A 17,230-nucleotide genomic window follows, 5' to 3' on the forward strand; every position below is an offset into this window, starting at 1 on the left:
GCTGCCTCAAGACAGCATTTTGCAGAGTACAAGTGCACCTATAGACCTTATTCACAGTAGCACCATCTTTGATTTTTGACAGGAATGAAAACGAAGATGTGAGGGATAGACATACTGTCTCGTCAATGACATGCACTGTATAAAGCTATCAAAAAGCTTCTGGATCACATCTAATTTTCCACAGCTCATGTTTTCTGGAGTTTTTTGACTCCTGGAATTTCTTGGAAAGATATTGTTTTAAATGTTTCGTCAGCAGAACAATCTAAAGACACTTTAAACGACTGTATAACCCATTGATGAAACTGTACATCTATCTCTCAGCCTTGTTGTCATTTCCGTCAAAAATCAAGGATGGCGCTGCTGTGAACAAGGTCTATAATGATAAAAATGTTGCCTGGGTGGGCAGGTCACTTGGTTTTTTAACCCACCCCAAGAATGTCTGTGTGGCGCACATCAGGATGTCCGCCGCCCACAAGTGTCATTTTTGTTCTGGAGGTCAGGGAGCATTGCATAATGCTTGTTTAGACCCCGGCTATTGTTTCAGGAGAGTGGGCTTCCCTTCCTGGAGGAGCTTTATGGAACAACATAGAGCCTCCAGACTGTTTGTGGGAGATTTTTTGTCACTTTTGCTATGCTTTTCCACACTTCAATCCATGTTTATTGCCTTTTTTTACAGATTGGACAACGCAATTTTGTGTTAAAGGAATATTCTGGGTTCATTTACAAAACAAGTTAAGCTCAGTCGACAGAATTTGTGACAAAGTTGATAACCACAAAAAATAATTAAATCTCGTCCCTCCTGTTCTTTTTTCTTTTTTAAAAAGAAGCCAAAAATCTGGGTTACAGTGAGGCACTTACAATGGAAGTGAATGGGGCCAATCAGTAAACATTAATATACTCACTGTTTCAAAAGTATACCCACAATACGTAAACAATATGCATGTTAAAATGATTTTAGTGTGATAAAATCACTTATTAACCTTTTCTGTGTAAAGTTATATCCAGTTTTACAACTATGTTGCCATGATGACGTAATGCCGTAAACTGCAAAACCCTAAAACGACCATAAAAACAACTATTTAAACACTTTTAAATAATACACACCTTTTAGCAGCAGAATTAATGTAAGTGCTTTTATACGATTATAAGCTTTACATGTCTGCCTTTTAACCCTCAGGAAATTGGCCCCATTCATTTCCCCATTCACTTTTTTTTTTTTTTTTAACTAGGGATATTATCATTTTGATACCATGAACATGAACAATAATAATAAGATTCAAAGTGAAATAAAAAGGATTAAGCCATATTTGCGAATGCTTGTGCAGGATGGGAGCTATTTCTTCTTCTTCCGCTCATCTTAACATGCATGCTGAAAGACACAAGCAGACAAGCGCTTGCGCCATCACAACACTCGTTCAAACAAGAGGGACCAGTCAGTGCCTTGTAGAGGTAATGAAAGAAAATTAGAGAAACAGCTTCTGGAGTAAATTCACACTAATATAACAACATATCTAAAGGTGACATTTCTTATAATAAGTTTGTGTGTAATTGTTGTTAATAAGTAATAATAAAAAAAATAGTTAACCTAAAGTAATACTAAAGTAATATTGTAGTAAGCGTAAACAAAACAGAAGTCTAATAATTTTCTGTTTAGACTTGAATTATAACTAAAAATAGGCTAATATTTTAAATTACTCATTAAATCCCAATAAATCCCAAAATAAATAAATTAATTAATTTAGTAGAAGTATGATATTGGATTTTAAATTATTGGTATCGGATTGAAATGAAGATAATTGTTATCACCCAACCCAACTGTAAGCAATTTCAGCCGTTCTACTTCCACCTTGGGCCATTGGATTAGCCACGCCCCCTCTTTCCCGAACTCCAAAGATACTAAAATGAGCTTTATTGTTTTATTATTTATTTTTAAAATTTTTCTCCACTTTTTCTCCCCAATTTGGAATGCCCAATTCCCAATGCTCTCTAAGTCCTAATGGTGGCTAAGTGACTCGCCTCAATCCGGGTGATGGAGGACGAATCTCAGTTGCCTCTGCGTCTGAGACTGTCAATCTGCGCATCTTATCATGTGGCTTGTTGAGCGTGTTACCGCGGAGACCTAGCGTGCATGGAAGCTTTACGCTGTTCTCTGCGGTATCCAGCACAACTCACCATGCGCCCCACTGAGAGTGAGATCCACATTATGGTGACCACGAGGAGGTTACCCCATGTGACTCTACCCTCCCTAGCAACCGGGCCAATTTGGTTGCTCAGGAGACCTGGCTGGAGTCACTCAACATGCCCTGGATTCAAGCTTGTGACTCCAGGGGTGGTAGTCAGCGTCTTTACTTGCTGAGCTACCCAACCCCCGTTTATTGAGCTTTATTGAGAGCAGAAATGGTTGTTAAAAGTAACAGCTGCAAAATAGCGCCCTCAGTTGACAACTGTTATGAATCAACATGGCATAAAAATGCATTATACCTCAATAATGAAAACGCACAAAATGATTGACAGGTAGAAAGCGTCATTGTCCGTGGACCGCAGACACATTTTTTGTGTGCCGTTTTGAGTCTAGAACTGTCACAGAGACCGATATCTCAGGACACTTATTTCATTAATATCTTTCAGGGAGTAGGACATTTTTTTTGCATACCTTTCCATGAAAAAATTGCTTACAGCAGCTTTAACTTGTACTGAATCCTGAATATTCCTTTATGCTTTGAAGTCACACAACTGCAGAGCAAGTTCTCAGTGTTTGTTTTCAAGGTAGATTCAATAAATATTTTAGCCTATTTTTAAGATTAATGTCAATTTCATAACAAATTTCCATCAAACTAAATTGTGTAATTTTTAACAAAATTAAATAATTAAAACCTAGCTTTTTAAATTTTATTTAGTAAGGATTAATTAATGCAGTTTGATGAAAATGGAAGATTATTTACTGATAGAGCATGACACATCAGAATGAATTATTTAAATGTCTTTTAATATTTGTGTCTGATTTAATATGCTGACAATTTACCTCTCAAAATGACACATCTTTTGGGCAAAACAGAGTGGTGGTGGTGTAGTGGACTAAAGCACTGAACTGGTAAGCAGAAGGTTGTTGGTTCAATCCCCACAGCCACCACCTTTGTGTCCTTGAGCAAGGCACTTAACTCCAGGTTGTTCCAGGGGGATTGCCCCTGTAATCAGGGCACTGTAAGTTGCTTTAGATACAAGTGTCAGCCAAATGCATAAATGTAAATAAATGCAAAACATTAGATGTTTTTATTTGGTTGTAATAAGCCATATTAAACTCATTGCTCAGAGTTATTAAAGATTCATGAAATGGTGTAACAGCACAGACTACATGCATGAGCACCAGTTTTCGTTTCTACTGGGTGCTTGCTTTGGATGCTTGTTCCTATTTTGGCTCTATTCAGCTGCTCTCTTCCATGAGGGCCCCAAAACATTTTCTAAAATGTTGTGCTGGCTGCACTGTAGCAACAGACATAGATAACTACCCACAAAAGCAAATAACTTTCTATGAAACAGAACAGACTACTTGTGTCAATATGAATATGACAAAGCTGTCCTCTGCAAAATGGGCTGCACATACTGTATACGCATGTATACATACACACTAGTTCTCATACATGCGTTTGTGGGCACACAAAAACAGACCATATTAGAGAATGAAACGCCTCGTGAATTGATATTCACACACTTTTACAGCCCTAACACTCACACACCTCCTAAACAACTATCTTCTCAACAGAACTGAATCAGTTTAATCTTACCGATTCTGTTTTTCTTCTTAGCAGACAGTATGTGTTTAAAGAAAGAAAACATTCTGCCATATATATTCTCCATGTACGTCTCACTCCACAGTTGCTAATATAAAGCCTTAGGCCCCAACAAGACATTTAAAAAGAGAAGATCCACAATGTGCTCTTTCAGACTCTGTTCCTAAGTGCATTTTTGTAAGTGTATTCCTGTGTGTTTGTGTGCGCTGCATGTTTTCCTGCATGTGACCATCACAAGGTACTTGAACATGGTAGTTTGTATCTGATAAGGAGAAGCACAGACTTAACTGAGATCATATAGCAATAGACACTTTGACTGTAATTGTTTTTAGAGTGTGCATACACTGGGGGTCAAAATCTGTTGCTGAGCAGTGTACGATCATTTGTATGCAGCTGACAGATTTTGAGAAAGCAGAAATGTATGCATTGCTGTACAACTGATCTATACAATAAATACAGTATATGACAGTCTTCTTTAAGATTTGGCATTGAGACAAGGAAGGACATCTAACTGTAAAAACAAAGATAGGATGGAAACTTTTTTTTTACAAGTTTTATACTCAGTGTACCTCTAAAATACAATGGCAGAGGTCTGATTCATGGCTGTGGAATCAAATCTGATTAATTTGATAATATACTGTATACATCTGCAAAAAAAATATTTAATTTGTTCTATAAACAATAGAGTCAACTATACACATTAAATAAAATATAATTTTAGTCACAGTTACAGGTCTAAGTATGAGCAATACTGTAGGAATAGTTATGCTTGCCTTGGCACCATTGATGCTTGACTAGCTTGATGCTAAACTATGTGTGCCCTCTAGTGTGCATTTGTTAGTACAGTTTATACGTGGCTTCACAGAGTAGTTTGGCTGGTTATTGGTACTTTTTGGTTTGTCAAACCTTTACGGTGGAAAAAGTCAACTGGCTTATCTTTGAACGTCCGGTGTTGGGCTTGTCAACCCCCCAGATAGCACATGTACATCTCCGAGATGTCTGTTTTAGATCTTTTCATCTGGAATGCATTGCATTTTAATTAACATCTGCTAAACATCTTAAAAATGTCAGATTTACAAACATTTAAAATCATGAACATCTTAAGGACATCTGCTGAATGTTTTATTGACATCAGAGACATAACCTACTTATTGACATGCATCTTTACAGATGCATTTCATCAGATCATACAACCTAAAAAAATGTCTTCAAGATGTAAATACACATTAAATCGACATCTGGGAGATGTAGCTAAGTGTGCTATCAGGGTCTTTTTTGCGGAAAAAGCTTACTGGCTTTTGTAAATGTCGGGTGTTTGGTTTGTAGGCCTAAGTGTCTAGCACCTCAATACACTTATGATGTGGTTTCATTCAGTTGAATCAGTTGATTCAATGATTCACTCATAACACATACAAGATGCTCATTTGTCAACTCCTACTGGTGGATGACCTAATGGTTACTGAACTAATCTTTTTGGTGAACGGATTTAAAACGGATTTAAAAGACTTGAGTCACTGGGATGAATCAAAATTCATACTTCTATAAACACTCCAGTCCCACTTGCTGTCTGAGACAAGGAACACCCACATCAGGACACGCCCACTCCAAGTAATGACCCACTTGGATCACAAAGTGATTTTATTGTCTGAAATAACTTTTAAACTCCTATGCAATTGCTTGATTCATTTTGTCTAAACTTTTTCTCCAAAGATTTCTCCAGTTAGTTCACAAGCTAACTGTTTTTTTGTTTGTTTTTAACACACACACACACACACACACACACACACACACACACACACACATTGGTGCGGCTATCCTTATGAGGACTCTCCTTAGACATAATGATTTTTATACAGTACGAACTATAGATTCTATCCCCTAACCCTAACCCTACCCCTAAACATAACCCTCACAGAATACTTTCTGCATTTTCACATTTAAAAAAAATAAAATAAAACATTGTTTAGTATGTTTTTTTAGCGATTTGAATTATAGGGACACTAGAAATGACTTAATAAACCACATTTATAGCATAATACCCTTGTAATTACCAGTTTGTAACCTAAAAAATTACCTCGTATACCACCCAAACCCGCCCACACACACAAACGGTTAGCCTACTAGCTTAGCATATTTTCTTCTCCTCTTCCTTTTCATCACGTTTCTCGTCACTGTCGTCACCTAGTAATATGGCAGTATACTTTGTATTCTATAGAACTAACTTGTGGTATATTTAATAATTTTGCAAACTGTTAAGTTTAATTTTCGTTGTTATGTTTCGGTTTAGGGGTAAGGATAGGTGTAGTTGTAGGGTTGCTGCGGAATTCCAAATAAACACAATAAACACAGTGTATGAATGTGACATCCATGTTGAGGTGCAAGACCTCAGTATTTCACTGCTTCATTGAACCATTGAAGTAGTCTTGCAGGACACAGACCCTTCTTGACAGCTGCTTATGCCCCCCCACAGGTTGAAAAGTATATTGGAACATGAAACACAGTGTTGAAGTAGTTCGTTATTTATAATGATGCACATGAATCCTTACTGTTCATCATACTTTAGTCGTTTTGTCCAATCTTTGTTGCTAGGTCTTTGTTCTAAGAATCTTTGTTTGTAGCTTTTTAGCTATAGAGTACTCAAAATAACAAACATACAGACCTTACTCATTGCTAGATAGGTAGGGAAACTTTCACATCACACACACACACACACACACACACACACACACACAGAGAGAGAGAGAGAGAGAGAGAGAGAGAGAGAGAGAAACAACAGTTCCTTTGGGAGAGGGTGTAGGACTTCCTGTAACAAATCAGTCTTTTTGTACCCAATCCTCAACTCCCTGTTGATTCTAAACACAACACAATTTTAAATGAAACATAAATATCACACACTCATACACACATTAATATCCTGTACACAGATTCTACAGCTTCACACATACACATGAAGTTTGTTTGATTTTTGCCCATCCCTCAGTTCCAGTAAACTGTGATTTTACATGATCATTATCCTGTCTGTTCAGTCGTACCATTCCAAAAGTTTTCCTTCCCACACCAGCTCAGTGCCGTTTCATAGAAAAACAAATGACCTCTCCATCAACGCTTTAGCCCATGGAGGAAGGAAATAATGTTATGTTGGAACGAGAGTGCAAAATTAAGTGATAAAAGTATTGAAAGGGAGATGGAGAAAAAGAGAGAGATGTTCTTTAAAAGCACACCTCTTCATGTACATCTGCTCTTGTGTGACTTCCTGTCTGCTACCTGGGGGCTTCTAAGTTCACAGCTAACTGTCTTCTGGTCATTTTCCCCCCAATATCATCGCCCACCTTTCTCGGCATCAACAATTACTCATGGGCCATAGAATTTCCCACGGTAACAAATGTTACATGGGAATTTTTGTGTAATGCACAGAATGAGGATTACAACAGTACATGCACACCCAGAGACATTGTAGATAACATATAAAACTCATATTTTGGCCACGTGCTGTAAAATTCTGTTTGAGTTTTCAATTTGAACACTTTCAGAATAACTTAAGTATTTATACATATTGAATGCCATAAAAGTGAGAAAACTGTCAGATACTGCTGTCTATGGTTATAGTGTTTTCTTTTTTTTAGTTATAATTTCATTTACTCATTAATGTAAACAAACATGAATAAAAAAAAAAAAAATGTAACTGTAATTTTAGGTTTATTCAGGTAACTTAAAAATATGCTTCATGCAGTAACATCTAAATTAGATGTGAATAGTACTGAGTATTAATGAATAGTACAAATATAAATGTAATAATAATACACAAATATTACAATATTTACTGTAATATGACTGTTAACTGGTATGTCTTCTCATACGGAAGACTCTTCTACTTAAACTAAAAGGAAAGATGATTACATCTGTCAGTAATAGATTTGATAAACATACTTACCGGTATGCCTGGTATATTTTTAAAAGATGTTGGCAGTGTTTTCTTCTTTGCAAATAGTTTCCTTTGAAGTCAGTCAGGAGAGACTTGTCTTTCTGGTCTTTAAGTGGAGCGCCAATTATTTCTCTTTCCAGCATATCTCTTTATCACTTTCTCTCTCTCTCTCTCTCTCTCTCTCTATCTCTCTCTCTTTCTTTCTTTCACTTTATCTGTCTCAATCTTATTTGGTCTCTCTTTCGTGTCTGTTAAGTATACAGAGGAAACCAGCCAGAGTTTTGATCTCATTTGAATTGCTGAGACCATACGAGTTACCAGTTTCCTGCTGCACTCTGATTGGTGACATATAGTAAATGTGGCATTTTGTGAAGGCTGCCTTAAGAAGGTGTGTTTAAAAGCTTGATGACACTTGCTGTATTCAATTGCCCTAAATTTGAAACAAATCCCATACTGTAATAACTCTCCACTGTGACCAGGGGAAATGGGGCCAATGCACAGCTGTGTGCTCTTGACTTTATTCATGCCCCTCTGGACTTTCACACTGTGTACATGTGCATCAAATTCTGTGCTGCCAAATATTGTGTTTACATTGCTAATCAGCACTACTTGACCCCTAGAATAATAGGTTATTTTTATCTTCCCACTTTTTCCATAGATCTTTTCCTAGATAGTCCAACTATCATCAAGAAAAAGGTTATCAATACTATCTTACCAACACAGCTTCTGTCCTGTGTGTGCTGTGTATACTGTAAAAATGCCATTCTGTGTACTGACAATTTAATTGTCTTATGTTAAAAGTGCACCAGGTCCTGTTGGAAATTGCTGCAAACCTGATATTGAATATAACGAACACTTTGTGGATGATATTAGTAAGAATTCAACCTTTTAGTGATAAAATCTAGGTGTAGTATTTCATAACTCTTTACTAATATTGATACAGCATTTTTAATATTGTCTCCATTAATGTATGTCATCAACGACATAATCATAATAAATGACATCAAAGGATGCCATATTATTTCCATCAGTTTACGTTTGCAATTGAAATCATACTTTACAACACCAACAGATTGTTTTAACTGTCTATAAGTGAATAAAGTATTCATTTAAGTGTTCAAGTCAAGGGGCCTGGGTAGCTCAGCAAGTACTGACATTGACAACCACACCTGGAGTCGCGAGTTCGAATCCAGGGTGTGCTTAGTGACTCCAGCCAGGTCTCCTTAGCAACCAAATTGGCCTGGTTGCTAGTAAGGGTAGAGACACATGTGGTAACCTCCTCGTGGTCGCCATAATGCAGTTCTCGCTCTCAATGGGGTGCGTGGTAAGTTGTGTGTGGATCGCAGAGAATAGTATGAGCCTCCACATGCTGTGAGACTCCGTGGTGTCATGCACAACGAGACACGTGATAAGATGCGCGGATTGACTGTCTCAGAAGCGGAGGCAACTGAGACTTGTCCTCCACCACCCAGATTGAGGTGAGTAACCGCGCGACCATGAGGACCTATTAAGTAGTGGGAATTGGGCATGCCAAAATTCTAGAGAAAAGGGGATAAAATGTAAAAAAAAACAAAAACATTTTTAATAAAATAAATAAAACAATAATAATAAAAAAAGTATTCAAGTCAAATATTAATTTGACAGAAGTGGTCCTGATTGAAATACAGTGTTTGAAGACTTTCACTTCTCTGTAACAAGTATGGAGTTTATCAGCTCAAGAAAATAGATAAATAAAATATAGGAAGCATCAGGTCTTGAGCATCGATCCATCAACAAACAGTCTTTTAAGAGATATTTCTCATAAAAACTGGTGCAAAGCTAAGCAAGTATTTTAAGTCATTTTCAAACGAAAATGTTTTATTTGTAAACTTAAAAACAAAATGTTATGCAGAATTACCATATCTGATAATACCATCTTTAGGGTACAATGGGGCTAAAGGCACACCTTTAGGAAAATGTGCTTTTTTCTGGTCATGAAGTGTATCAAGATCAGAAGAATACACATCTTTTTTTTTTTTTTTTTTTTATATTGATGGAGCAACATAATTTGTGTGAAAAGAAATAATGACAGGTTGTTTTGATTTAAATTATATATATATATATATATATATATATATATATATATATATATATATATATATATATATATATATATATTTTTTTTTATTTTTATTTTTTTTAAGGTGGTGAAAGGGCCTTTTACCCCACACTTGGGGGTTATGATATTGTGTAGATAAAGTGGCAATAGTTATAGTGCAAAATATGTCAACTAATGCAAATAGATTCGAGACAGCAAGATGCTTTTTTGGGTAACAAATTGAGACAATGCTTATTCAAAATTTCTTCAGAAAAGGGTGCACCATGTCCTGTCAATTTCAATCACATTTAACATTTCATAACATCTCTAGTATTCTATAAACAAATGGATCTCCATTGTGATTGGATCAGTCAATGTGAGCCAACTTTGAACATTCATGTCAAATCCATTCCCCCCACATAGAAAAACAATGTGTTTCATTGGGGCCTTTAGCCCCTGCAACAAGGGGGCTTTTTACCCCAAATACTCTCATTTATTGGACAGTTATTTAAAAAAAAAACTTCTGATTTAATCTCCTTGAATAAAACTGAAAATGACAAATAAGTATTTTGACAAAGTAAATGTGGTAATTTCAGGGATTCTCATTAGCTACGTAAATTTGCAACATTTTAAAAATTATTAAATGTTAAATCAAAATACCTTAAAATCAACCTTTAAACACTGTATGCGATGAGCTCATGGATCAGGAATATTTTGCAGTTTATATCGACAAACAGGAAAGTGCTGTGGTAGTTTCTGTTGCTATTTAGTGTTTTGAGAGAAAATCAAATAAAATGTGCCTTTTACCTCGAGGGGCCTTTAGCCCCGCTGTACAGTTGAAGTTAGAAGTTTACATACACCTTAGCCGAATATATTTAAACTCAGTTTTTCACAATTCCTGACATTTAATCGTTGAAAATATTCCCTGTCAGTTAGGATAACTACTTTATATTAAGTGTGTGAAATGTCAGAATAATAGTAGAGAAAATGATTTATTTCAGCTTTTATTTCTTTCATCACATTCCCAGTGGGTCAGAAGTTTACATACACTTTGATAATATTTGGTAGCATTGCCTTTAATTGTTTGTACTTGGGTCAAAACATTTTGGGTAGTCTTCTACGAGTTTCTCACCAAAAGTTGCTGGAATTTTGGCCCATTCCTCCAGACAGAACTGGTGTAACTGAGTCAGGTTTGTAGGCCTCCTTGCTCGCACACGCTTTTTCAGTTCTGCCCACAAATTTTCTATCGGATTGAGGTCAGGTCTTTGTGATGGCCACTCCAATACCTTGACTTTGATGTCCTTAAGCCATTTTGCCACAACTTTGGAAGTATGCTTGGGGTCATTGTCCATTTGGAAGACCCATTTGCGACAGAGATTTAACTTCCTGGCTGATATCTTGAGATGTTGCTTCAATATATCCACATAATTTTACTTCCTCATGATGCCATCTATTTTGTGAAGGGCACCAGTCCCTCCTTCAGCAAAGCACCCCCACAACATGATGCTGCCACCCCCATGCTTCACGGTTGGGATGGTGATCTTCGGCTTGCAAGCCTCACCCTTTTTCCTCCAAACATAACGATGGTCATTATGGCCAAACAGTTCAATTTTTGTTTCATTAGACCAGTGGACATTTCTCCAAAAAGTAAGATCTTTGTCCCCATGTGCACTTGCAAACTGCAGTCTGGCTTTTTTATGGTGGTTTTGGAGCAGTGGTTTCTTCCTTGCTGAGCAGCCTTTCAGGTTATGTCAATATAGGACTCGTTTTACTGTGGATATAGATACTTGTTTACCTGTTTCCTTCAGCATCTTCAGAAGGTCCTTTGCTGTTGTTCTGGGATTGATTTGCACTTTCGCACCAAACTACGTTCATCTCTAGGAGACAGGATGTGTCTCCTTCCTGAGCGGTATGATGGCTGCATGGTCTCATGGTGTTTATACTTGTGTACTATTGTTTGTACAGATGAACGTGGTACCTTCAGGCGTTTGGAACTTGCTCCCAAGGATGAACCAGACTTGTGGAGGTCCACAATTTTTTTCTGAGGTCTTGTCTGATTTTTTTTTATTTTCCCATGATGTCAAGCAAAGAGGCACTGAGTTTGAAGGTAGGCCTTAAAATACATCCACATGTACACCTCCAATTCAGTACACCTCCTATCAGAAGCTAATTGGCTAATTGTCTAAAGGCTTAACATCATTTTAAGGAATTTTCCAAGCTGCTTTAAAGCACATTTAACTTAGTGTATGTAAACTTCTGATCCACTGGAATTGTGATATAGTCAATTAAAAGTAAAACAATCTGTCTGTAAACAATTGTTGAAAAATTACTCGTGTCATGCACAAAGCAGATGTCCTAAATGACTTGCCAAAACTATAGTTTGCTAATATTAAATCTGTGGAGTGGTTAAAAAAATTAGTTTTAACGACTTCAAATGAACTCTACTATGAGGTTTTTAAGGCAGGAAGTTATTTCACAATTACTGTAGAGGACTTGAATGGAAAACCACTGAGAAAAGATCAAACACAGATTAAAAAGCCCCTGTCTGCAGTGCTGCACAAAACAACAAAAGATGCATATGACATCATAATAATCTATGGTCTTAATAAAGTTCTATATTTATAGAGACTGTAGCCACAGGAAAACATCACATATCATTTTTTGACAAATAAATGTAACCATTTTTCAGTTTATTTGGTTGAGTTTTGCTCCTTGTTTGTTTGTATATGAAAGCAAGGCTGGTTAACTTTTTGTCTGTTTATTTCTACAAACTTTTAAGGTGGAAATCCCAGAAATACTTTTAAACATATTTGCATACCTTTTTTGCATAACATATTTCAGATTTACTATATTTTCACATATTTTTTTCCATGCTAAAATGGCCTCCTTCTATTAAATTAATAACAAGTATCATATGAGTATACTGTAAATACGTATTAAATACTGAATAATGAACATGGACTTAATGCAAAACTATATCATTGATATTATTGCAGTACTTTTAATTTTATATTGATTCATTGATTTTTTTCTATGTAATGTGTGTAAAAGGAAAAAAATTACATAACTGTATTAAATAAAGGAATATTCCGGGTTCAATACAAGTTAAGGTCAATCGACAGCATTTGTGGCAATACTGATTACTACAAAAATTTATTTTGACTTGTCCCTCCTTTTCTGGGTTACAGCATGGCACTTACAATGGAAGTGAATGGGACCAATCCGTAAACTTTAAAATACTCACTATTTCAAAGTATAGCCACAAGACATAAACAATACACATGTGCACATGATTTTAGTGTGATAAATTCGCTTGCTAACCGTTTCTGTATAAAGTTATAGCCAATTAACTACGTCGTTACCATTGCGATGTGATGTCAACAAACCCTACAATGAGTGTAAAAACGATGATTTTAACAACTTTGCAGCTCAAATAAAATATGAGTTTTAACAGAACAATGAATATGTGCTTTTATAAAATTATAAGCTTAACATTTCTGCCTTCTATCCAAAAATTGCCCCCCTTCACTTCTATTGTAAGTGCCTCACTGCAACCTAGATTTTTCCTTTTTTTTTTTTTTTTTTTTTTTTTTTTAAAGAAAATGAGGGACCAGTCGAAATATTTTTTGGGTTTATATTTTTTGTCGATTGAGCTTAACTTGTATTTAACCTGCTGTAATATTCCTTTAATATTGTCGAAAGAGACAAGTGGGCAGTTTGTTTGAATTTCTTCTAAAAACTTAACAATAAAAATTGCTTTTCAATCATCAAAACCTTTTGGCTATCAATGTTGTTGACAGTTGCCATGGTAATATCGTGGAGCTCTTCCGGGTCGTACCATGTATCATGTTTACGAATGAACTGCTCTGCATTACATAATCGCTCTCGGATGGTGTAATCCTTCAGTTCAGCCTGTTTATCCAGCTTCTCTAAAAACCTCGATACTTTAAAGCTTATTAATGGGTCCGAACAGGATCTATATAAGTGTAGGCTATGCCACATTCGGCATGTTGGTTGGTTTTTCGGCGTTTGTCGTTTGGAATGTGGTGTATAAACAGCCGTGGACGGCGGCGATGGGCGGATTATCGGGTATGTAAATAAACCCAAGGCCACAGTTTCTCTTTATTCCCACTGCTACAGTAAAAACATCGTGATTTCTTATTTTGTTTCTTACTGTCATGCCTTTCAATGCATTGTTATTGTACGTCTTGCCATTTTGTGGTTGACAAGGTAGTCTGCAGCCGTAATTAGTGTTCTAAGTGTAATACACAGTCTGCAGTGTATGATTCGCACTTCTAAAAGAGATATATAACTATTATTAGTAACTGTTTCATGTATTTCTTAGAAGGACCAACCTATTTATTATTATTACTATTTACAGCATGACCTATTTACTGATGCAGACCCATTATGATTTTTAACCAGACAGACGGACACCGTGGGGTCCAAAAGTCTGAGTCCACATTGAAAACCTGGGATTTTATTCTTTTAAGCTTGGAAATAAAAAGAAAGTTTGAGGATTATAAAAGGAAAACATTGAATGGATTTATTATGATGGAGAAATATATTACAATTCTGCACTATTTCTAGGTCACAAATTAATTTAGTAACATTGGCCATCTTAACTTCGTACGAAAGGTCAGATTTCCTTGCTTGCATTGTAGCATACAAATGCTCTTTGGGACATTCTCAGGTCAAGCTTGGAAAACATGGATCATCCGGTTATGCACAAATATTTGGTATTAAATTAGATAATGCAAAACACTTTTACTAGCATTCCCAGATTTTTGGATTCTTCTGTAGAAAGATAGATTTGTACTAATCCCATGAGGGAAGACCCAATCAACACAATGTGTATTTTATGTGTGTTTTCAAATCTGCAGGGGTTTTGGCACTCTGGGCCTTGGTCACACACATTATGTACATTCAGGACTACTGGCGCACCTGGCTGAAGGGACTGAAGTTCTTCATGTTTGTTAGTTCTGTCTTCTCCCTCCTGGCAGTTGCTGCTTTTGCCACCTTCATAGCTCTAGCTGTTATAGAAAAGCAGGGTAAGTACTTTCACATGGACATCTTGGAAGGGCAGATTCCCCAACATAAAAAGATTAAAGTGGAAGTTTGAACTGTGCTATCTGTAAGCTATTGTGTCTGTGATTAAATCAAGGTAACCTCACAAGTACCTACTCACAGCCTCACAGTTTTCCTTATCTGTCTTAATTTTTTCTTTTTTTGTTGTTGTTTTGTTTGCAGCATTATCTGACGCCAAAAGCTTCTATCTGTCAGCTGTGTGGAGCTTCATGACTCTTAAATGGGCCTCTCTGCTTGGCCTGTACTCCTACCGGTATCGGCAGGAGTTTGCTGATATCAGCATCCTCAGTGACTTTTGATTGGCTCTTTCATCTGGAGATGAACGGATTTGTTGTTGCCAGTCGGTGGCTTCACTTGCCAATATGGAAACATAAGGATGGATGGTTATCCTCTTTTAAAACCGTCTTCTTGCTTTCACAGAAAAGACAGTCAAATCTCAGCCCCACCTTCCTTCAGATCCAGGCCCTGGAATAAGATGTTGGTGAATGTCTGCCTCATTACAGTCTTTTTCATTTTTTTAAAGGTGAATTGTGTACGTTTTTCAATGTTAAAGGGTTAGTTCACCCAGAAGTGAAAATTCTGTCATAATTTACTCATCCCGGTGGCGTTCCATTCAGAAGGATTGATTGGAAACATTTTATTTTGCAATTCCATTTGGTGCCATTAGTGAGTGTGTTAGGTTTTTTGAAGGCATTGTGGGATACACTAAGATGGGGACACAGGTAGTTGTTACTTTACTCAGGGCAACTTCTCTCCAGATGTTAGATGTGAAGTTCGATCTCTCCTTGCAGTAAGCAGAGTGGGTTAATAAAAAAGGATTTGCACAGCTATTTCTAGGGGCCTAAGAGAGGGATGGAGGAATGTAGGACGGTGTCCATATTAGCATCTGTCTACAAAGCTGACTTTGATTCATTGTTAGTGATGTTGATGTTGTTATTGTTTTCAGACGTAGGGCATGTCCACACTAATATGTTTTCGGTTGAAAATGCATTGATTTTGCTATGTTTATACCTCTAATCCACACTGGAACGGCGTTTTCCTCCACCGAAAACTGAGACTTTTGAAACTGCTTTGTAATACTGCTTACTTTGTAAAACTATGACTTTAGGAAACAGGACAGTTTTCAACCGAAAATGTGTTAGAGTAGACCTGTACATAGACAGTGTTTATTATATATATATTGTTTATACCTATTTTTATTTATGATTAGAAGCTGTGGATTATCAGTAGCTATGTTCGGAATAAAATTCTACCATACTACTCATACTTACTGTTTGCTGCAGTATTAATACTGTGCGCAGTTTGCACATTTTCTGGATCCACATAATACACGGATGACCTGCTACAATTGCCAAAATGTGCAATATGCAACAGGACACACAGCGAAGAACATGCTTGACCGTTCAATTTCTAATGTCATGAATGAACAGTAAGTCATTTCAACCATGATTTTGAACATATTCTTGACTCTTATTTGTTTAGAATACCAAAAGTTAAGATTTAAAGATGTAAAATTGTAATACAGAGGTGATACCTGAACGTTATTTACTGAATGTAGCATACACAGTTTATGTTATGAGAATGCAGTGTATTCTGTGCAGTATGTAGTAAGCAGTAGTCCATTCTGAACATAGCCCACGTTACATTATTACAATGCAGTTCCTCTCTTTGCCACTAGTGGGGGTGATGGATCTATTGAATGACTTCCTGGTACTCTGTCATCTGCAAATACAAAGTACATATTCACTAAATTTTAATAAGGTACAAGAGTGAGCTGAATTCACCATAGTACTGAATACTAAATATCTGTGTTATGTTATTAGATTTTTTTTTTTCTTTAACAATTATGTGTTTGTTTTAATGTGTTTTAATTCAGATGCAGATGTGCTTGTTTATTTCAAAGAGTGTTTATCTGTCTGAACCAGAGCTTTAGAAAGTATAGTGTTTGGCTGCTTGAGTCTGAACAGTTTAGGAGCCAAAAAGTAACAAAAACAGATTGCACTAGATTGCATAGGAATGTTAAATGTGTTGTTTGTTGAAATTTAGAAAGGTGAGGGTCACCTTCAAAAAACATTTTACCTACCATGTTTTATGCTATAGCATGTGTCAAAAATTGTTTTGTATTTTGTTTGCTTTTAACCAACTGTACACAGATTCATCACTGATTACAGTCATACTACATGCAGTTCAAAATTTGCACAGACTGTATATGAAACATCTCAATTGGATTAAAGTACTGCTGTTTTAATCTATCCCACAAATAATGTTTCCTCATTTCAGGATTTCTTTTTATCTGCACACTGTTTTGAAGTCCAAAAACCAATAGTATACTAATAGGTTGTATTATTAATTAAT

General features: G+C 36.3%; 2 protein-coding genes across 2 annotated transcripts in view; one reads left to right on the top strand and one right to left on the bottom strand.

The window, feature by feature from the left end:
- The window catches only part of rapgef3 (Rap guanine nucleotide exchange factor (GEF) 3), a 50,466-nt gene extending 42,515 nt beyond the window's left edge, over positions 1-7,951 (bottom strand). Inside the window, exon 1 of the mRNA XM_051661708.1 lies at positions 7,720-7,951. The gene's annotated coding sequence lies outside the window, so the exon portion shown is untranslated. The remainder of the gene's footprint in view (positions 1-7,719) is intronic.
- Positions 7,952-13,641: 5,690 nt separating this feature from the next.
- Positions 13,642-17,131, top strand: slc48a1a (solute carrier family 48 member 1a). The gene is made up of 3 exons (XM_051661754.1): positions 13,642-13,876; positions 14,671-14,838; positions 15,038-17,131. The coding sequence occupies exons 1-3, from the start codon at positions 13,747-13,749 to the stop codon at positions 15,172-15,174; spliced, it is 435 nt and encodes a 144-aa protein (XP_051517714.1). The 5' UTR covers positions 13,642-13,746; the 3' UTR covers positions 15,175-17,131.
- Positions 17,132-17,230: the final 99 nt, after the last annotated feature.

Source organism: Myxocyprinus asiaticus, chromosome 29 (assembly GCF_019703515.2).
Source record: "Myxocyprinus asiaticus isolate MX2 ecotype Aquarium Trade chromosome 29, UBuf_Myxa_2, whole genome shotgun sequence".
Taxonomy (NCBI): domain Eukaryota; kingdom Metazoa; phylum Chordata; class Actinopteri; order Cypriniformes; family Catostomidae; genus Myxocyprinus; species Myxocyprinus asiaticus.